The sequence below is a fragment of the Electrophorus electricus genome, chromosome 12 (genome assembly GCF_041902795.1).
Source record: "Electrophorus electricus isolate QZ-2024a chromosome 12, ASM4190279v1, whole genome shotgun sequence".
Taxonomy (NCBI): Eukaryota; Metazoa; Chordata; class Actinopteri; order Gymnotiformes; family Gymnotidae; genus Electrophorus; species Electrophorus electricus.
The window spans coordinates 4,552,501-4,575,000 of NC_137508.1; the positions used below are offsets into that span (position 1 = coordinate 4,552,501).

The 22,500-nt window shown below is 44.1% G+C and overlaps 1 protein-coding gene across 2 annotated transcripts in view; it reads right to left on the reverse strand.

Annotated features, from left to right (window-relative positions):
- The window catches only part of ptk7b (protein tyrosine kinase 7b), a 67,854-nt gene that overhangs the window by 16,903 nt on the left and 28,451 nt on the right, over nucleotides 1-22,500 (reverse strand). For both annotated transcript variants that reach the window (XM_081724796.1, XM_081724797.1), the window contains exons 2-4: nucleotides 9,541-9,831; nucleotides 603-705; nucleotides 119-282 (exon numbers count right to left, since the gene is read on the reverse strand). In XM_081724796.1, coding sequence (XP_081580922.1) covers nucleotides 119-282; nucleotides 603-705; nucleotides 9,541-9,831 — 558 coding nt within the window. The remainder of the gene's footprint in view (nucleotides 1-118; nucleotides 283-602; nucleotides 706-9,540; nucleotides 9,832-22,500) is intronic.

A 22,500-nucleotide genomic window follows, 5' to 3' on the forward strand; every position in this document is an offset into this window, starting at 1 on the left:
TACACAACTCAGTGTGTACACACTTACACAATGTGTACCAACCTAGAATCCTTCCAGTACACACACACACACACACACACACACACCACAGATATTTAATCTCAAAAAGCTCGTCTACCTATAATGTTAAGGGTGAAGTTGGTGCTGCTGCAGGCGTGACCCACACCATTGCGTGCACAACAGCCGTAGTCGCCAGAGTGGGTGGGGGCGGGGCTTCTCAGAGTGAGGTTTCTCTCCTTACTGGCCAGCAACACACCATCTTTGTACCATTTACTGTTGGGTCTGCCCAAGAGCACAGCAGCCTTTACACTCATATTTCAAAGAGCACATTTATTTCAACATCCTTTTAATAATGAAAACATCCATCATGTACTAAAATAGTTTAAATTCTGTACGTCTGCGTATTTGACCTGATTTTACCTGAATATTTTACATAATACACTTTCTTTTGTTACACCCTAAAACACTTTTACTTATTGAGCAACATGTTATGTTCTTTTAACATGATGTAAGTCCTTCATTTCTTTTTTTATGTGACTTGAAGGTTGGAGACAGAGAGAAATAGATGGAGAGAGTAAGAGAGAGAAAGATTATTAGCTCACCTTGGGTGTCCATCAATCAGGCACTGCAAAATGATTTGTTCAGCGCCATCGATCTCCTGTACAGAGCCGGGCTCTTTCAGAGTCACGGGCCCAGTCTCAAGCCCTGGGGAGGCAGAGGAAGTATCTCAGAAATGCAGGACTATCACACCCTGGAATAAAAATGAATCAGGCGCCAATGAGTTATGGAACAGCTCGAGTGCGCACCTCTGAGCTGGAGGTGCAAAGCCAAGGCTGCAGATATTCCACAGAGATAGAGTGAGACCATAACGAAGCACAGGCACAGAGACTCGTGGAAACACGGGAGTGGGAGGAGTCAAGGCCCGTACTCAGTTACAGGCTCTCCTTCGCCACGGGAATGTAATGAAACTACAACTCTGATCCCAGATCTCTGCCTGTGAATGATGCTTTCCCAAAATGCCTATAAGCAGGTGGAGCACTCAGAGCCTTAATGATGAAAAAGGAGTGTGTGGGAGGAGAAAAGGCCCAAAGCAAGCACCGGGGAAGAGGGGAGAGAGAGAGAGAGAGAGAGAGAGAGAGAGAGAGAGAGAGAGAGAGAGAGAGAGAGAGAGAGAGAGAGAGAGGAACTGGCACAAAAGAATAAGAGAGCATGAGAGTGAGAAAATGGGAGAGCCCTGTGTGTGTGTGTGTGTGTGTGTGTGTGTGTGTGTGTGTGTGTGCGCGCGTGCATGTCAGGAGATTTAAATATGCAAAGAGAGCAAACTCCATTAACACCAGGAAGAAAAGCGGTGGGAAGCAAAGCCATTCTTCTTTATGAATCTTTCCACATTTCTCCCTTATGCATTTTCTTCATCACAAAACTATTTTCAATGAAACCAAAACGACCCAACAGCCATTTAAAAAGAATGAGCAATAGCACTATTATGGCACATATCTCATTATGGCAATACACTGCCACGCTCAGGCAGCAGTATGGGGATGGCCTGCAGAGTCCTCCCTGTACCTCAGTGTCTGTCTGAAAGCACAGAGCTGCAAGGCAGGGGTCATTGTTGTGTGCATGTGTTTAGCCAGTGTTTTGCTTGGCCTAGTTGTAATTGTGTGTGTGTGTGTGTGTTGAGGTTTAAGTCCAGCGTAAACACTTCAGTTCCCAGTGCCCCTGGGCTCCACAGTAAAGTTGGCTCTGCAGCAGTATGTTTTTATCTCTCCATAAAATATGCAAAGAATGATCTACAGTAAAGAAAGCATGGGGGTAGTAGTGTGTGTGTGTGTGTGTGTGTGTGTGTGTGTGTGTGTGTGTGTGTGTGTGAGTGAGAGAGAGAGAGTGAGAGAGAGAGATACACACAATAATGTCATAGGGAGGTGCTATAGTGAAGCTTGTCACACTGCATTAAGTCAGTCAAGCCTGCTCAGGCCAAACCCAGGGGCAGGATGGGTAAATGTCTCTACTGTAGCCTGCTCTGTATGGGGTGACGAGTGGAGGCTCTCTACTGGGGGGTGAGATGGGGTGGCCCATGGTGCTCTGTCGAGCCCAGCATGACGTCGCTAACCCTGCAGCCACTCACGGCTAGCTTTCCTGCATCTGTTTACCATTTCATCTCCCCCTCTCATGAGAATATGGTTTTGAAGGTCTTGCATACATACATTCATCCACAAGCGGACTGTTTCCAGAGCAGGGTCGTTAGGAATGGTGGGGGCGGGGGGACGCTTCACAGGAGTGAAGGAGAGAGGAAGAGGAAAGAATTTCAGTGTAAATGCTAAATTTGGCCCCTACCTTCCATGTCCACAGCTGTTAGAAGCCGGGCGGGCGTCAGCGCCACGGACGCATGCGCGTGACCTCCATCAGAATAACAGCCTGCAACCTCAGGCAGGAGAGACTCCGAACTCAGAGAACCTGGCCGGCATTTTGCCTCTTCCTCAGCAGTGCTGCACGGTCTCCAAGCTGCTCCCTACTTTATGATTATGGAGATGCAATCCCACTGTCACGCTAATTCTGGCCTGCCTACTGTACTCACTGTACATGCGTGTTGCTATGGTGATTAATCTCGGCTATGATCTCGAACTGAACAATGATTTGTTGAAAGTCTGAAGGCAGTGGTAGTGAATGAGGAGAGGAGAGGAAGAGAAGAGAAGAAGAGAAGAAGAGAGGAAGAGAAGAGAAGAAGAGCTCAGTGGCTGATGGCAGTTTCATTCTGATAGGACACCCCGGGCTGTTTAATTTAATTAGAAGCGTGTGAACAGCACGGTCACTGAATAAAGACAAGCTCGGTGGGAAAAGATGCTAAAACGAGCCTGCTTTTGTTCCGAGGAAAATCTGGCATGTCAGAGCTAAATGAGTGTGACAGAAGCACGGAAAGAAGGAGAGGGGGTGGAGAGAGAGATTATTAATAAAGGGAGAAATGAGGTGGCAGAATCCTTTATAAGTGATTTCAGATCGCCAGAGACAAAGATGATGAAGATGGAAAGATGGATGATGAATTACTGGTGATGGATGATGGATTATGGGGGATGGATTATGGACGATGGCCACATTGTGCTCCTTAGAAGAATCCTACTCCCTCCTCAGTTCTGTCTAAGGGAGTTTGTAAATGTCCTTTTTTGTGAACAACTCAATCTTTTTAGGCCTAATGGTAATTCTGGGTGTTATTTTGCCAAGTATGGTGAAAGACCTTTCTAAAGCGTTCTAGTCTCAGTGCAAAGTGCATGTAGGTGCATGAATACAGAACACCTATTTTTAGCTATTAAGATAAAAGAAAGAGACCTGAGAGAATATCATCTATAACATGTACTGCATACATCATTCCTATGGAAGCGAGTGTAAACGACAGCACATCAAGACGAGTCAGAGTCGGGTTTCAGCACAGACGCAGGAGAAAAGCTCCTGCAGTGTCCTGGGAGACTAGAGCCTGATCATTGAAAGCTCTGTACGCCGTCCTGCTAACTCCCAGCATTCCTCACGGCCTGGCCTGCTAGGCACCGGAGTGAATAAAGCACATACAGAGCTACTCTGGGGTCACTACTACATCCTTGGGGTGTGTGTGTGTATGTGTGTGTGTGTGTGTTCACAAATAAAAATCCAGACATCCTTCCCACACACAGAGTGCTGCACTGAGGTCATTGTTATACACCAACAATGGTACATCCTTGGTGTGCTGTGCGTGTGTGTGCGTTGTACTCTAGACTTCTCATTTTCAGACTTCCATAATATGTTTAGTTGCCCGTCTCATAACAAACAAGCCATATCAGATATGCAAGGGGATTTCTGCACATAAAACAGACATCCACAGAATGCCTCCATTTATAGCAAATTACCTGTGAAAAACCCAGGTGGAAAGGTGGATAAAAGTGTTCTCAGTGAGCATCAGGCTCTGTCAAATTAAAGAAAAAAAAAACAACACACTGCGCTTCCAGGCCTGACCACATGCTAGCACTGCAGAACTCCCCCAGACCTTGCCTAAGCACCTTCTTACACAAATGTATGAAACCGAGTAGAAACATGGAATGGAAAACAATTGACAATCACTCATCCGCTTAACATCTGCTCGCTGGAGTGAGGGGGGTGTAAAATCACTTCCCTTAATCAACTCTCTCTCTCTCTCTCTCTCTCTCTCTCTTTCTTTCTGTGTGTGTGTGTGTGTGTGTGTGTGTGTGTGTGTGTGTGTGTCATTTTCCCTTAGACAAAAAACATTTTCTTCCATCAGATATGTTAAGGGGGAAACCACTCTAATGAGCAATGCAGTGGCTCACTGTGACAGGAAAAACACTACTAATAAACCCAGTCCAGAGCTTCTCATTGCAGTGTGGTCCCACGCGGGATCTCAAGGACAGGATCTCAAAGCCGAGCCTCCTCATAGGCCACGGCATTCATCAGACAAGGCCCAAGGAGAGGAGAGCCCCGTCTGAGCTCAGCTGGAGGGTGGCAAAGTAAACCACCTCCTCAGGACTTCCCTCCTTAGCTCAAGCCAGCAGGTATATTTGGCAAATTGAACTAAGTGGTACAGAACTACAACAGGACATCTGACGAACTTTCACGCTGGCAGTTCCCTTTTAAAAAGCTCCAGCTTTTCAAATCTGTGTGCTAAGAAACATTCTTTATAAGCTCCATCTGAGCGAATCCATGGGAATCCAGATTAGTATACACACTGTGTGTGTGTGTGTGTGTGTGTGTGTGTCAGGCTTAACTGATGCAATCAATAGGATGTAAACAGAAAAGGTCAGTTAGAGGTCTGAGCTAACACTCTGCATGCTGATGGGAGCTTAGCTTGGCTCTAGTTGCATTAACCATCATCATCATCATAAAATCTCACTGACACGGAAGCATTTCTGACAGAATTTCTCAGCACCTGAAAACACGAAAAAGGGAGCTTTTGATGAACTGTTCACTTTTACTGATTTTACTAAATGACATGTAGATATTATTTGGTAGATGTCTTTGTTCAAACAAGCCCTTGGATCGGTCTCTGTAATTATCCTATTTGCTTTAATATTACCTACAGAGTGACACATTGGAACAATGTGCTTACGTTTGTACAGCTATGAGGTGTAATTTTACTTTCCTATTTCATTCAACCTTTGTACAGTCAAACAAAATCCATGTCTACATGAATAGAAACCAGCAAAGCAGAGCATGTACACGTGTGTGTGTGTGTGTGTGTGTGTGTGTGTGTGTGTGTGTGAAATCAGTGGTGTAGTGCAAAATCCTAGGCCCTACAGCCAAACACAGTGTGGAAGCGCTTTTCTTTTTTAATTTAAATTTTTTTTTTAATGATCCCCTCCTGGGGGGGCCCTCAGCTCAAAGCTCCTCTGCAGCGTGGGCCCCGCGTGCCCCCCCGCTGACGTGTGAAGTGTGAGAGATAGCATGTAAGGTTCTGAGGCTGATGCCGTGCTCCCTGGACTGTGAGCCTGAATGACACCGTGCTGTCTCATATGCTGCGCCTTCAGTGGTTCAAGGTGCTTCAGCACACACGCACGCACGCACACACACAAACGCACGCTCGCTGGTCAAATCAACTAGGCAACCATATATGAATGCACTAAAGACTCTCCACTCTTAATATGTCAGACAGTAGATTATGGGTGGAAAATGGCCCTTTCAGAAAGAAAAAGAACAGAGCTGTTTTCCTAAGTGCTGCAAGATCCTCTCTCGTGCGTGCACATCATTACGCCACCTTTGAACGTTCAGTCAAACTCCTCTTTGTCTGTGGCAGTGTGTCGTTTTTATTATGGCAATTAATCACCACCACTTGCCTGACACGGAGCTCTGACTGCTTCTGCAGGTCAGATGTGGGGCTACGTAAACAATAATACGGCTGTGCCGGGAAAGCAGCTACCCTTCCCTAATGAGAACCTAGGCTCGCAGCAAACGCCAAACCCAGCTCATGGAAAAGGATCAGAGGCAATGGATTAAGCCGTACCCACGGCCTGATGGACTGCAGACGCACACCAGGGTGCTCCTCACGTTCTCTTGCACCCTCTCCCAGACCTGTCTGGTGATGAAAGGACTGATCCTCAAGCCTCTTAACAGTGGACGCGCTACAGAGCTCAGACGTACCGCAACGGCTCGCTCAATATCACGGTCGACATTCAGCCATGCGTGAGAGACAGCGGAGCCCCGGAAACCACGTTGCCATGGATCTGACGATCTGGTTAAACATCCTCAAGAACTTCTTTTCCTTTAAGTACAAAAATCGCATGAGCTCTAGGACACCACTTTGGTGAAACAGAGACGCTCAGAGACGTGTCCTTCCCTCAACGATGTCATGCTTCTACTTAAGTGCATGAAACAGTATAGAAAACAATAGACTGTTGTGCTGAGCATGATTTCTGCTGAACTGTTTCACATCTGTTTCTGAGTAAAGGGAGAGTCACCAACTCTACGACTCTACAGTTCTACAAATCGCACTCTCCCTTTTCCTTTGTCTTTCTCTGCCTCATTCTTTCTCTCTCATTCTTTCTCTCTCTCCATCACTTTCACAGAGAAGCCTGAGCTGAACGAGGTGTGTTACGAGAAAGAATAATTCACACGTGCCCTGCAGTGGCTCTCTGTGGACGAGAACAAGAAGCAGTGTGAATATTAGTGGCTCCAGGTATGCATTCAACCCATAATAGGAGGGGTTAAAATAAAGCCCAGAAAGCCCTTAATATGAAACCACAAAACAGCTCCGCCCATAGCTTGGCTAATCTGAGACATTAGTGGGTCAAAGTACAAGTCGAAAGAGATGGAAGTATCTGCGGAAAAGCAAGCCTGTTCTTTATGAATGGAGCGGCTCACCAGTGGAGCGCTGATGGTTCTCATTACGTGAGAGGAACCAAAATGAAGCCTCTGAGCCAAAAGTGCTTTAGAAAAGACACAAAAGGTCTGAAGAATTGAGAACCGAAGAACATGGAAAACGGCATGTGGAGGCCTGGATGGTGACCACGCAGACAGGCACAGGGCTAATTATATGGCTGCGAGCAAGATTATCCTCCATGGTAATTTCAAACACAAAGGCCTGTTAAGAGCTACACAAAGACCTGGACAGGGAGCTGGGTGGCCCATCAAGGCTGTTTCTAAATGGGAGGATGTGTAACATTATATGAGGAAGTTCTGAGGTACAAGATGAAAGGAGAAAAACAACAAAGGCCATTTTGACCAAGATTGTTCTGATATATACAAAGGATTCCTAATAATAATCATAACAATATTCATAATAATAATGCTTTATTTATATAGCACCTTTCACGAATCCAAGGTCACTTTACAATGCAATAACGTTTAGGTGGGTCTAAAGAAAAGAAAAGGGATGAAAGACAACAATGGTTTCATAGAGAGAGAGGAGAAGAGAAATCCATAGTTTAGGTGCTACGGCACTGCAGGATCCGTGAGCCAGAGGAGCGAGTTTTGTGTGATGGACAGCAAGTAGACAGCTGCTGGAGGAGCATGTGAACAAGGAAGCGTGCAGGGATGGACGCACTCCCTAGAACAAGATGGAGCCAGCCCACAAAGGCTTTTGAAAGTAGTGAGAAGCGTTTTATACTGGATGTGTGATGTAACTGGTACCCAGTGCAACTCACTGGTGTCACGGGGTGACGTAAGCAGATGTTTTTTGTTGTAGATATTCGGTCTAGAGTTTTGAATAAACTGAAGTTTATTAATGGTTTTGTCTGGAAGACCAATAAAAAGGGAGTTACAATAAACGATGTGAGAAAATATGAAGGCATGAACCAGATGTTTGGCACCACTAAGTGTGAATAATGGCAGGAGGCATGCTACGTTACAAAGATGAAAAAGCTAGTGTGTAAAAGTTAGCGACATTACGTGGGCCTTAAAATAAGTCAGGAATCGAACAGCATACCAAGATTTCTAGCAGTAGTTTCAGGTCTCACTAATGCATTGTCTATATCAGTAATGTAATTAGACACTGTGCAACACATTTTCTGGACCCAACTAACAGTACCTCAGTTTTTTACTGTATTTTATTCTAGGATGTTTTCATTCATTCATACTTTTAATAATAATTTACTTTATTCTGTTGTGGATTTGATTTTAACCATCAATCTGCACTGAATCACCCATAATAATGAAATGAAAAGGTTTTTAAAGAGTTTAGAAAACTAATTTAAAAAATGAAGAAAGGAAATCTGTTATTCACCAAATGTTTTCAGACACTTTGCTGTGGTTGATGCTGTATGCTTTGATTATTCTTAAGATGCATCTGGAACCCAGTTGGAGTCCATATGCTGCACTGCAATACAAATTGACTGGACAGTTTGGAAAGGCACACATCTGGGTCTATAAGGTCCCTCAACTTACACTGCACTGTCAGAACAAAACCAAGCTATGAAGTCCAATTAAGTGTCTCTGGATCTGCACAATCACATTCTGGCAAGGTATAGACTAGGGCAATGATATAAAATAATATTTAAACTTTCCCAAGACCACAGGACCTCAACCTTGAACCTTCCTAGACTTGGCCATCTGGCTAAATTGGCCATCCATGCAAGAAAGGCCTTGTTTGGGAAAAACCAAAGGGTCACCTATTAGATGGACAACCATGTCTGCAGCACTCCCTAAATCAGGTCTTTATGGCAGAGCAGCAAGATGGAAGGCACTGTTAAGTAAAAGGCATATGACAGGACTTTGCTAAACTGCATGTAAAGGACCATGGCAGACTCCGGAAAGAGATTCACTGGTCCAATGAGACAAAAATGTAACTCTTTGGGCAGCACAATAAGGTGAAATTACCACCTGGGTAATACCATGTAACATGTTGGTATCATCATTGTGCTATAGAGGTCCTTCTCAGAGGCAGGGATAGGGAGACTGGTAACAACTGAGGGACAGATGAATGCAGTCAATATAGGAATAATCCTTGAAGAAAACCTCCTCCAGAGCACACGCAAGTTGGAGTGACTGTTCACCTTTCAACACGTCAGGGACCCAAAGCATACAGCCAAAATGAGACTCGAGTGGCTTTGGGAAGTCTCTGAATGTCCTTGAGTGGCCCAGCCTAAACTCAGACGTAACCTCTATTGAACAGCTGTAGAGATACCTGAAGACGACAGGTCACAAACACTTGTCATCCAATCTGATGGCGCTTAAAAGGAACTGCCATGACGAATAGGAAAAAACGGCCTAAATCCAGGTGTGCAAAGCTTGGGGGGGCGAATCCAAGAAGGCTTACAGCTGCAATTGCTGCCAAAGGGGCATCAATTGCAGTATTAAATAAAGGGGCAGTATTAAATAAAGGGTCTGAATACTTTTGTGAATAAGAGATTTCAATTTTGTACAATTTTTTATTAGTTTTGTTATTATGGGTGATTAAGTTGTTATATCCATTCAAAATCAAACCCACAACACAATATAGAGTACATCAAGTAAACGGGTCTGAATACTTTCTGAATCCTCTGAGACTCAGACTAAAGTCCTGCACTGGTGCTCTGTGCCAGGCCGAAGGGTCTATGGGTCATGGGAAATGTGAGCAAGCCATGAGCGTGCACTCACACTTGATGTTTAAGGAGGCATTGGCGGAGATGGCCACCTCACTGCTGGCCGTGCTTGTGGCCACACACTGGAAGTTGCCGGCATCAAGGCGCCGGTCCACAGCGGTGAACTTGAGGCTGCCGCCCTCCAGGAAACGGCGCTCAGAGGCGAACACAGGCCGGCCGTCCTGCAGCCAGGAGTAGTTTGTGGCGCCACTGACCTCACAGCGAAGCATAGCACTGCGTCCGTGGAGAGCATCCTGAGACTGTGGCTCTTTGGAAAAGTGCAGAGACAATGCTTGCACCCATAGCACTGAGAGAGAGAGAGAGAGAGAGAGAGAGAGAGAGAGGGGGAGAAAAAGGTTACAAATTACATCTTGTACAATTTAACACTTACAATTTGAGTAAGTTTAACATTTACAAACAGAATAACCCACCCAGCACTCATTTGGGGAAGCTGTACTATCCAGTAAAAGAGTTTTATAAAGAGTATATTTTTTTGATGCAAGAATAATCTTGCATTGGAAGTGACACAAAAACGTTTAACAACTTTAAATGTTAAAATTACTTAATGGTCTAAAACAAATCTTGTCCCTTAGCTACTGCACTTTTCAGTGACAGACACACACAGAACTTGTCAGATTAACATGACAGCCTCTGAAATGTCACTTCCTTCAGCTTTCACACAAGCAAATAAACATGCATACACACGTGTGCATGCATGCACACACCGACACACACATACATATAAACACACAAATACGCCATGAGTCTGAAAATTAAGACTCAAAGCACTGCAAGATTAGTTCTTTGCGGCGTTCACCCTGAATCTTGCATCTGGTTGCAGGATTTTGGGCGCTCACTCTGAATTGTGTATCTGATTACAGCACTTTGAGAAGCTCACTCTGAATTGCGTATCTTTCTGTCTCTTTAGGGAGCCCAGTGCCCAGCATGGCCTAAAGAGCAATGTGCAAATCTAGTTCAGCATTTATTTTTAGGAGTGACCTCAATGCAATACTGACATATGTAAGTATGTGTGTGAAATTAGACTGGTCAAAGACTTCACCATAGAGAGGGAGAGACAGACAGTGGCAGACACACACACACACACACACACACACACACACACACACACACACACACACACACTTTATACAGACAAACACCTAATCCTGCAGTCGAAGCATTAGATTAATTGATTCCAGGTTTGACTAACAAACAAACTCAAACACTTCAGAAGTGAGGTGAAATACATCTGTCCAGTAACAGTGTTCAGTAAGAGTGAAAGTGTAGGGGTTTTTTGGGGTGGGCCTACACAATTCCAGAGTTCCACAATTCCACCAATTTGTAAGATATTTTTCTTTCCTAGCCAGTTTTGAAAACAACTTTTGATTGAAATGTAAACATTTTTTCTTATACAATGACATCACATTTATATGATGCAGAACATCTGGAAGCAGATATTTGCAAAGGCTTCTCCTGAGAAATGCATTTATTAGCATGCTAAGATTGCCCTGAGCCTTTTGTTGAATGCACTGCTGGTGTTCACAGAAGTGATGAAATATCTGAATACTAAAAATGTGGATAATATTTTAAGAAGTTTAGGAAATTCTGTCTATGGAGCGGACTGGAAGTGTCACACGAACACAGCTACCACTCCACTACCAGGATTTCCATTTCAGGATATGTGTGCATGTGCAAGAGAGTGTGTGTGTGTGTGTGTGTGTGTGTGTGTGTGTGTGTGTGTGTGTGTGTGTGTGTGAGAGAGAGAGAAGGGGAGAGAGAGAGAGAGAAACACTCCCCATGAGGCACTGCAGGACACAGGTGGCTATAATAGCTTAGTTGATAGTAGCAAGAGTCTCTGTCTGCTAGATATGGCAGTGCTGAAATGGACCCGCCCCCTGGACCTGCCAGAGGCTGGAGCGCAGTGCTCATGTCTGCACAGCTTTAGCATGACGTGATTATCTCAACAGCTCTGAAAGACCCGTGCCACAGAAGTATACCAAACTTAGGAATTCTTCTGAAGAGCCTCCGGTACACTTCACTAACTTGTTCTTTAGAGGGCTCAAACTGGACAATGACAAACATTTAAAGAAGTTTTACTAAACAACATCATTGTTGTCATTTTCATGTACAATCCACCTCTTTATAAAATGTAAATAAATGCCATGAGGCATCATGCTCTCACCAAAATACACACTGGCACCAGGCTTCGAAGTAGCAAAGTTTTGTTTCATTACTAACAAAAATGGCCAGCAGCAAAACACCATTTACGCAATTGCCTCAAAAAAGCTACACTAAAATACTGCCCGCAGCGATAGGAACCGCTGCCACCAGATGTCTTCTTAAAGGTGGAGTAGGTGATTTTGTAGAAGCCAGCAAGTGTAAACTAGTTTTTGAAAAGATCCAACCGAAAACTCCCACACCCTACCTTGAACCGCTCTTTCCTAAGCCATGCCCCCAAAACATATGAACGCGTACTGCCTGATTACAGCCTCATAAACTCACTCACATGAAAGAAAACACCTAATATTATCACAGTGGACGTAAATAACTAACATGTCTACTGTTGGTACTCACAGCTGGCAAGACAATACTGCGAAAGTGTATTGAAATTGGAGTTTGATGCAATAACTTATTGCAAGCTAGCCTGCAACATCTAGCAGCAGTATTGTCAGATACCAGACAAAGCTAAGAATGTCAACAGGTTTAGCGATAACCCCACAGCAAAAGTTACTTTTGAATGTTCATTTTGAATTGATCATCCATAAAGTTTGCTGATGAAACAGCTACAACACCTAGATAGCTAACTAACCCTGGAAAGCCCACACTGAGGTTCACTCTGGTTTACATTTACATTTTCAGACGCCCTTGTCCAGAGTAGTGTAGAGAATGAAATGATAAGTGATCATAAGCAATGGGTGTGTGCTCTTGCTTCATCTAAACTCTTTTTGGCAGCAGTCATTTCTACTTCTGTCTCCTCTCTTTCTTTTCCAGTGCAAGCTGTTGCCGGTGTATCTGTGCAACTTCCTCTGCCATTCTTGTACAACTGGCAGGCTAGTTTTCAGCAATGTGTGTAAATCTATAAACTATATAGAGTGCATGGTAAAGCCATGTGAAGGATTCCCATATATGCAGATGAGTACATATGCACACAGAGCATGTGCACATGGACAGGTCGTAAGGAAGGCATGTCACAGGCAGGTAGGTACAGCAGCAGTTTCCTTCTGATTGTTTGATGGTGCATTTAGTGACATTTCCACATAACTAATTCAGAAGAGCAAAGCACATTGTACTAAACTGCATTTGAAATGGATATATGGCCTCAACTGCTGACAGTTGGTGAGTAGGAGACAGATGGGGAAAACAGTGTGGGTAGGCCTGACATGCGCATGCAAATCAGCCTACACGTACATGTTCATGTATGTAGTTCCCTTTTAATGTGGTTCTCAAAAACCCAGACTTATGAGGAGTGGCTGGAGAAATGTATGCACGCACACACACACACCTAGAACTCACCTACAAAGTCCAGGACATAGTTACTTTTGTTCTTTTAGCCTAAGAGAGATACAAAACTATACACCCCATTTCATCTTCAGCCACAGCCTGACTAAAATTATTTTGTCGCTCTGGAAAGGAAAACTTTTTCCATCTACCCTTCTCCCGACAGCAGGCCTCAGTCAGCCTTTCAAAAACTCTTAATTGGACCTGAAGGAAGAGGTTCTGGAGATTACATCAGTGTCTGAGAGTCCTGCTGAGATACTGCAGCTGCCTTTAAATGGCCCCAGCACTCTGACACAAACTCTGTGATAACTGACAGACATAAAACCATGAAACAACTAGACTGGAGGGGTATCACTTCAAACTGCACAAGAGGGACGAAAGAACACAGCTGACCTAGATGTGAAAGAACGACAGAACAGTCCTGGTTGCGGGTGAAGGATGTGAGAACATAGTGTGAGGAACAGGATCAAGTGTAAGCTACCATTGGGATACTGACTTGACATTATAAAACACTATACAGCACTATGGAATACAATAGGTATAGGTATACAATTATTATAGTGTAAATCTGCAGCACTCAGCGATACCATGCACACACTCTGAACTTTCTCTACACGCATGGATAGTTTCCATTATGTAAGTGATGTTACTCAGTATATTACACTTTAATTAATGGAATAGTTCTGTAATTGTAACGTTGGTGTTATGTGGTGTATTGTTTTCCTAATACCCTGGTAAAATGACCATTGACTTACCAATACTATAATTTATTCTAATATCAGTACAACTGAATGCAGCTACTACTTTTAAATCTTATTTTTCATTTTTATATCTTCAGTATACTATAACAAATCAGAATTGCCCAATACGATATGTTAAGAAAAATGTCTATTTATCACAGGAATAAAATACAACTTGAAAAACAAGTATATGAACATGCAGATCAATTTGTGCCTGTTCCGAAATGATTACTTCGTCTGCACTGCAACCTCAGGCCATGACTCCTGTAGAACAACATAATTTACACTTAATTTAAATTACACTTAACAGCTCTAAAGTCACAGCAATTTGAGCGTGCTGCCAGCCCAATGGCGTTGGCCTAGAAATCCTGACTAACTAGATCAGCGCTCCACTCAGCTATGTGTTCAGCTCCAGATTCAGACAAGGTGAAGGAAAAGCCGCGGAAAGAATGAATGTCCCTGCGTTTAAGCAGTAAATGAGCACTTAGCTGAGGAATTAGAAGCCCCACATTTAGGTCACATTCTATTACTTTTGGCACAAATGAGGCAATTTGTGTGAAGGCAGCCAGAGAGGAGAGCAGGACTCCACAAGCACCATTAGTTAGTGTTATTCTATCTTTAAGTCCCCGTGGCAGAAATGAAGTGGAGCACCCGAGCCTTGCATACATAAATCATGGCGGTAGACGGAGACCAAGCATGACAGTCTCAGTCATAAGGTGTGCTGCACATGCCTCCTCCCCCGACACCCCCACACGTCCCAGCACACTGTCTGGTGACACAGGTTTTTAACAACCCCAGCACCGACTGTCAGACTGTGTGTGGGTGAGACACGTTAAGTGTGGAAGGAGGCTGAACCTACATAGGCCTATAAATAGCTTTTCCTCACGCCTATAGCTTCGCCAGCTGGTGGCCCTCATCAGGAGTTCCTCCTGCCAGTTATGGAGAGCACCTCTTAAGCTGCTCCTTTCTCAAACACCGTGACGCTGAGCTTACAAGTCACACAACTCTGGATTTTTAGATGATGGATTTATAGGAGTGCGAGTCTGCATGCAAGGTGGAGCTACTGCTGCTCCCCCCCGCCAAAAGTAGCTCACTCACCGCAGCCATTAGGGAGCTTACTTATGGAAGAGAAAAGCCTCCCCAGCCAGAAGAAGAGAGAAGCAGCTGGCCAGGGAAAGGAACAGAAACATTCACGTTATTCCTGTTGTTGTGGTAGTGTGTAATCATGGTTACCCACACCTTGTCTCAGAGTACCTGTTCTGGACGCCCTGCTAGGTTTCCTGGCCATAGTAGTGCAGCCTTTCCCAGGACCACTGCCAAAAGAGATTTTCTGTTTTCAGTCTACTTAATGACCATCGGATACTGATAAATGTGCTTCAAATAATAAATATTCCACATTAACTAAGTGTCACCATCATGTCAGTGTTTCCAGAATTTCCAGTCCAGTCTGCCTCTCTTTTGCAGTGCATAAAAATATTGGTTTATGATGTGCAAATGCAACAAGCACAATGACAGACAGCCAACATGCAGGCTGAAAGATACACATACAGGGATTTTACTTGCATCTGTAAGCCTCTGTTAGCAAATGCACCATGACTTCTTTAATCTCACGTGAAGCTCCATTACAGAGGCCCCGGCTTGGCCAAAGCTCGTAAACCAGAGTGTTCCAACAGATTTCCAATGCTCCCAAAGCCGAACGACGGCATAGTCCTTTGGCATTTTCTCCTCACCACAGCCGAAATGCTGAGAACCAGAACTAATAGATCTAGAAAGCAAGTTCTGACCCAACAGAAACACTCAGTGCTGTGACATACCGTAGACATAACAGGTCTTTTACAGAAGATGGGCCGTGTAGACACATACCGTTAAAACCAAAAAGTACAAATGTATTCTTTCAAGCTCTACATATGGTTTCAGATCAAGAGCGAAACGTTCCTCTAAAATCTTTTCCTTTATACTGTATACGAGGCTCAGAAAGCCAAATGTACAGATGTTAATAATATTACATTTAGATTTCAAAATTGCAGAACTTTCTGCATACGTTTCATGAGAAAGGCTTGTGAGGGCAGGCCTAGCAATTCAAAACAGCTGTTTACATAGGCACATAAGTGTGTCTTGTGCAGTGACTGAAACATATTTCATTTTTATGTCGTCAACTAGTTGGTAATGTTGATCTTTAATATTGCCCACAGTTGGCACACAGGTCACGAGACAAAATATCTCTAAAAAGAGCCCAGTATAACACAGTGCTTGAAGAAATGCTACTGTGAATTAATAAACTGCTAAAATATTAATATAATATTTTGCCTGGCTTTCACTGAAAGATACCACTCATGCCAAGCCCAAAGCCATACAGCCGCAGAAACTAAAACTAGGTACCCTAGAATGCAGAACCATGCAAAGATTAGGCAACAGCAAAAGCACTGTTCGCTCCGATTAGAATTCATAAATTCATTCATCACACCTATCCACACTGGGACCCCCCTCTAGAACCACCTGTAATAAAATCCCTGGGGAGGAGGAGAGGTGAGGTTTCAGCATTGAACAGAGATGGAAATAATCACATGGCATTCTGCCTCACTCCCAATGGACAGGCAGCCACACAGAGATCAGTGGTTGCGTGGAGGCATAGGAGTATAATCTGATCAGCAGAAAGGTCACCGTGAGCGATATGCATTCGTCTACCTTTCACACTTATACATGAGGTTTAGGTTAAAGACAGATTAGTTGCATAGGCAGCGGGAGATCGGCATGGGTGCCACTCCTCGCTAATCTCCAGATCCAGGAGAGTGGAGAGTGGTCTGGGATGGTATTCCAAGTGATGTGCATCCCCCGATTTGTTTTCTCCAAGGGGTTGATCAGGGTTAAAACTAGTTCACAATATCACAGAATTCCTTCCTATAGCTAGCCTGCAAAAAAAAAAAATTTAAATTAAATGTTATTACTGCATAACACAGTCACAATAATCACTTCCTCTGCTGCTGCCAATTTAGACTTCTTTATTCTTCTTACAGCAGATGTGGTAATTCTACAACAGCGAACTCCAGATCTGAGCTCTTACCCATGACCCTCAGCTGCAGCTGTGGTGGGGTTTTACTGCAGTGATAATTGGAGAGGAGGGGGGGGGGGTGTACTGGGAAACTCCTCAGGTCTGCAACTCCAGACTGTTCATTACAGCACACTGTTGCCAACACCAGCACCAATTTGCTGAAGCGTCACTCTCACCATGGCACTTTGGGGCCAGGACACTGATTATTCTGCCCCAATGTGTGTGTGTGTGTGTGTGTGTGTTTGTGTGTGTGTGTGTTAGTGTGTGTGTGTATATGTGTGTGTGTGTGTGTGTGTGTGTATATGTGCGTGTGTGTGTTAGTGTGTGTGTGTGTGTTAGTGTGTGTGTGTTAGTGTGTGTGTGTGTGTGTTAGCATTGAGGGATGTTGCAATAGTAAACCCAGCCACCCCCCCATACAGCCCTCTAATCACACCAGTCTGTTTGGATCCACACGACCCTCTGCATTGCTATAGGGAAAAATAACAATGATAAAAGAAACGTGCTGTCTGCTCTCTCGTACAAGGTTTTTAGTGCTCTTTAAGCAAGCAGAGGTCTGAAGCGGAGCCTCATTAGTGCTTTATGACTCTACAGTTACCAGAACCTGACACCATCCACATAACATGAGACCGAAACATGGCAGACACTTCTCGTCAGACTCTTTAAACATTCACAAAACAAACAGAAATCACGAGGACATTCACACATTCATTTAAGGGAGAGAAAACTACGTTTCATGCGGATTACCCTGAAAGCCACCTGTCTGAATGACTACCATTCATCCTATTAACCAGTTGAATATTTTATTGTTCTTTCAATCAGAACTGATACTGTACTGTAATCCAACTTGAAGAGTAACACTTTCGCTCAGAGATCACTAAATATTCAATTACATTCAAAGTGCTTTAAAAAGCCCTAGCTGAAGTGCACCCATTGCACCACCGCAGCCTGCTGGTCTGAGAATTACATGCTCGTGCCGTTCTCGATCTTTAATACCAAAACCACCCAGACGACTACACTGGAAAAAATGATGACGGAAGTTGAAAATGCGCATACCTCACTAAAGCACTTCCCCCCCCCCTACAAAAGCCTGAGAGGATATTTTATGCCTTCCTGTTCATGGGCTCTGCCTCTGCCAATTAACCAGCAATGGACACACATAGTATCCATGACGAATAGTAAGCATCAAAACACCATAAAACAACTTCGGCAAGAAGCACATGCATATAGGCAGAATGAGCCTGCGTCGTGTGTGTGTGTGTGTGTGTGTGTGTGTGTGTGTGTGTATATGTTTGTGTGCGCACACGCATGTGCAAATGTATGTATACTTATGAGTGCATGTGTGAGCAGCCCCTCAGTGACTTACCCCAGGGCTGGGCTGAACAGAACACCCAGGCTTGTTCATTAGTGATTCATTAGCCAATTACACATCTGGGGTTTGCTCTGGGTGAAACTGGCCTGCGGTTCCCAGCACTGGGCTGTGCTACAGACTGCGTGCAGGAAAGTGCTTCGCGTCCATGAAGTTGCCATTGTTCCAGTTGTTTAGAACAATACAACTGGTTTTGTCTCCATGCCCTGCTTGCCGTCTGGGTATATACCCAAGCAGAGGAAAGTGGAGTAGGGAAGAACAAAGAGAGATTTTGATTTAAACTGTCTCTGGACGCAGGCTGCAGGGCACTGGGGCACCACCCACCTTGTCTGCACGCAGAGGTGAAACACCACATGTGGAGTTCACAGGGCAATAAGCCCTTAGGTGTGTGCCAGGAGTTCAGCCTGACTTAGTCATGTTTTACTCATGCTCTTAAAGCATTTCCTTTGATCTTTCTTTATAACCAAGGCATAAAACAAGTTCTAAAAAAAAAAGTCCTGAGAGAGAGAACAAACCCTGGAATTGTGTGAAAGTAAGGGGTAGGAATTCGGTGTCGGGATGCATGTATTCCATAAAACAGTGGAGTTGCTCACCCTGGAGAGCGGAAAGACATTTTTTGAGTAGTGATTTAGAGCCAGATCTATGGCCTGCCTCCAACACCACCCTGCATGCACAGGCGCTGCAATGTTTCTGCAGTTTCTAGCCCAAAGCGACACAGCATCAACACCGCAGAGTGCTACACTGCACAGCAGTGTCTGTCTGACATCACTACTACAGGGCTGGTCTTTCATTTCCTTTTGTTTCTTACTATGGATATCAAAACGTCTTACATAACCGCTGTGGGGTTAGATTTCAGTTGTCAGCCATTAAAATTTTACTTGCACATTGTACTTGAATCAGCTGACAGCAAGCATGCATGAACTCAGAGATGAAAGGAAAAGCAAAACAAAAGAAAAAATCTTAACGAGGACAACAGAAAGCTCACCAAACATAGCAACACATTTAGCACTTATATGGATGTGGTTAATGAAGGCTGAAACTAAAGATCCTTTGAAACTTATAGGTGAAACCTCTAAACACTTAGATCAGTTGACTTTGTGACTTCTTGCAGGTAACTTAAGTTTAATAAATTTGCATGTAAAACATATCCATGAAGAGCCGTCAGAGCAGAGACAAATTATCCCTGCCTGACAGTCAGAGAAGCTTCAGTCCTGTGCAGTCTACTGCATGTCCATGTTTGGTCCAGTCCCAAAGTAGACCAGAAGCCAGAGCAGAAGACACGCAGTGCATAGACCTGAAGAAGAGATTGAAGTGAGGAACTAATGCAGCGGAACCCATCCATGATCTTTAAAACCACAACCCTCAACCAAGGATATTCTACTTACTTGAATGTCTTCAGTTGCATTCTGGTAAACCGTCTTGTGCTCGCTCGCTCTCTCTCAGACACACACACACACACACAGACACACACACACACACACACACACACACACACACACAAGTGCGCACTTACTCTCAATCCTTCACTCACTCCGTTTCTCACACAATGTTGGTTTGATATAAATTCTAATGAGATTACACTGGATCAGATGTTGTCATGCTCATTCTCCACGTACTATGTTCATTGTATACTGACTGTCTGGCACCTAGCCACAGCCCACACGGAGACAAGGAAAATACGAGGTCCCTTATTATCCATTTAAGATGTGGTTTCCATATCTTTACTCTATATCTCTAGCAGTCAAAGTTCCGATTTACAATCTGCATTTACAATGAGACTTTGATAAAGGATATCACTCTTACAATGAAGGCATTCACGACGTCACTAAACACGCAGTTAATTGCTGACACAGAGTCTACATAAACATAACTGCTGGCTTCAGTGAGGGTCACTCTCTTCATTCTGCCATTTCTTTCCACTGATGGAAGGCAGCCAACCCTAATCCTGACGAGTCAGACTGTGAAGCAGAGCGCATCAGAACAGCTCAGAACAGGAGCCAACTCACAGCAGTGCCACATCACTAATCCACTCTCCAGTCCAGGTAAACAACCCAGCTGGAGGAAAAACTCGAGGAAAAACTGCAAGAAACACTTCCTGAAGCCTGGGATCTGAGGTATGAGAGATGAACGGCATCCCCTGCACTTGCTATCTGAGGTAATAAACTGTGAACGAAAAAACACTGCCACTGGAGGAGTGTTAAAATGTGCAGTGCAGATAACCTGTGGGATAGAGCATGAAACGTTTACAGGACTCCTGAAAGAGCAGAAGTACATGTCGGTCGGATTTGGGCTTAGACCCAAGAAACTTCAGAGAAACTAGACCATTAAGAAGGGGCACATATTACAATATCTGCTACAAGAAACCAGCCAGGGATGCTTCCCCTAGTGATGAGCTGTACTATACACTGACAGCAGATGGAGTCAAACTCCTTGTTGACCTTCCCCTAGTGTGCTCGCTCACTGTAGAGGGCAAGAGGCTCAGCTGTGGAAGCAAGCCGTGTCAACTCCTCCACCTCCCGCCTCTAAAGACAACAAAAGAGAGGCAGATAAAGGAGGAACTGAATGAGAAGTGAAGGGGTGCTCCGATTCCCTCCTTCCCTGTGCACCCGGGCTCCACTGCTGCAGAGTCAGTGGTTTGGAGAGCTCAGTGCCGTGGGCCCTTTCACGCTCGCTCGCTGAGTCCAGGCCTGCCAGACACATTACCGAGGATGCATGTTATCTAATTACCAGGGGGATTACAATATAGGCAGAGTGAGCATGCAGAGCAGACAGGAAGGCTCGGAGATCTCCAGAGCACTTAATGCTGTGGAGTGTGGAAACTTTTCCCTGTCAGCTAGAAGTTATATCAAGAATACCTGTTATTAAAAATCTGAGCCTTGGAAATGTATGACACGCAGCGAAAAAAAACTAATGAATGTAATAAAAACATTCTGGTTGTTTCTTCTTAGCACATGAATGAAAAATATTTTATTCCTGACTCTTAATCCTAAACAGACAAGAGCATGTGTACAAACTCAAACAGGAAGAAACTGCCTTGAGTAATTGTGGAAGAGCTGCAATTGCATTCAAAGCCCAAGAGCATGCCAGTGTGTTTCCAGGCAGTGTTGTGGTTCTGCCCTTTCCAGGAAGCACAGGCCTGACTTTGGGAGATAACTGTGTGGTCATCAGAACCCATTTACCCAGAAAAGAGCGGCTGAGGACAATCCTGCAGCTCCTCTGAGCCAAGATCGGTTTGCTTAACTAATCCCAACTGATATACGAGACCACAGAATGGCATAAAATGAACCCCAGCTACAAACTCACTCCCACACTGAGATACATACATTAAACCTTCTCGCAAACCTTCAACCTTCTCAAACAAACCTGTGAACTAGTCATGAGATGAGATCTGTGGATATAACAGCTCAGCAAATAACAGACAAGAGCAACTGGCTGCCAGTCAATTAAGCCCAATTACAGCACTGGTAGCAAGAGATGAATGATGGGTTTTTGCTAACTCCACCATGTCATCTAAATAAAAACTGACATTAAGCGCAGTTCATCGTGTGTGAACGTGCGCCCTCTGCCACCGTATACACACAGAACGCTCATGCTCTGCCATTAGAGGAATAACTCTAATTAGGCTGCATTAACTTTTCATTCATTCAGAGGTAACGTGCTGTCATTTTTTAGATGGTGACAGGTGGCTTGTTAGCAGTGTTGTGCTGCGTTTTCCCTTGAACAGAGTGGAGCGGGGGAAGGGTGAGGAAAAAGAGAGAGAGACAGAGAGAGAGAGAGAGAGAGAGAGAGAGAGAGAGAGATATTGAATTGAGAGTTAAGCAGTTGACAGCCTGACAATATGAACTTCTCAACTATTAAACTCATTTTCCTCCAGTGAGAAAATTCCCTCAGCTTCCACTGTGCAATCGAATGATAACGAAGCGTTGTTTATTACATAGGCTGATGTAATCTAGGGCACAATAAGTTAAATGAACTAAACTGAATCAACAAGATTCAAAAGAGGTTGCAGTTCCACTACTGCAGAGTCAAGAAATAATCACCATCCTACAGTCCAGACAGCTCTAGGTACTGATGTCACTTCCTCTAGTATTAGGCTTCACTGAATTAACAGAGGTCACAAAGAAACTGCTAATGAATCAATAATTTAGGCAGTGAAACAAAAGATATTCACATATTTATAAAAGTACAACTTCCTGTTCACAGTCAGGTAAAGGAGCGTTTGGGGGGCTTTGGAGGGCTATATTTTATATATATAAGAAATTTTTATACACACACACACACACACACACACACACACACGGTGGTAGCTCAGTGCTTATGGTA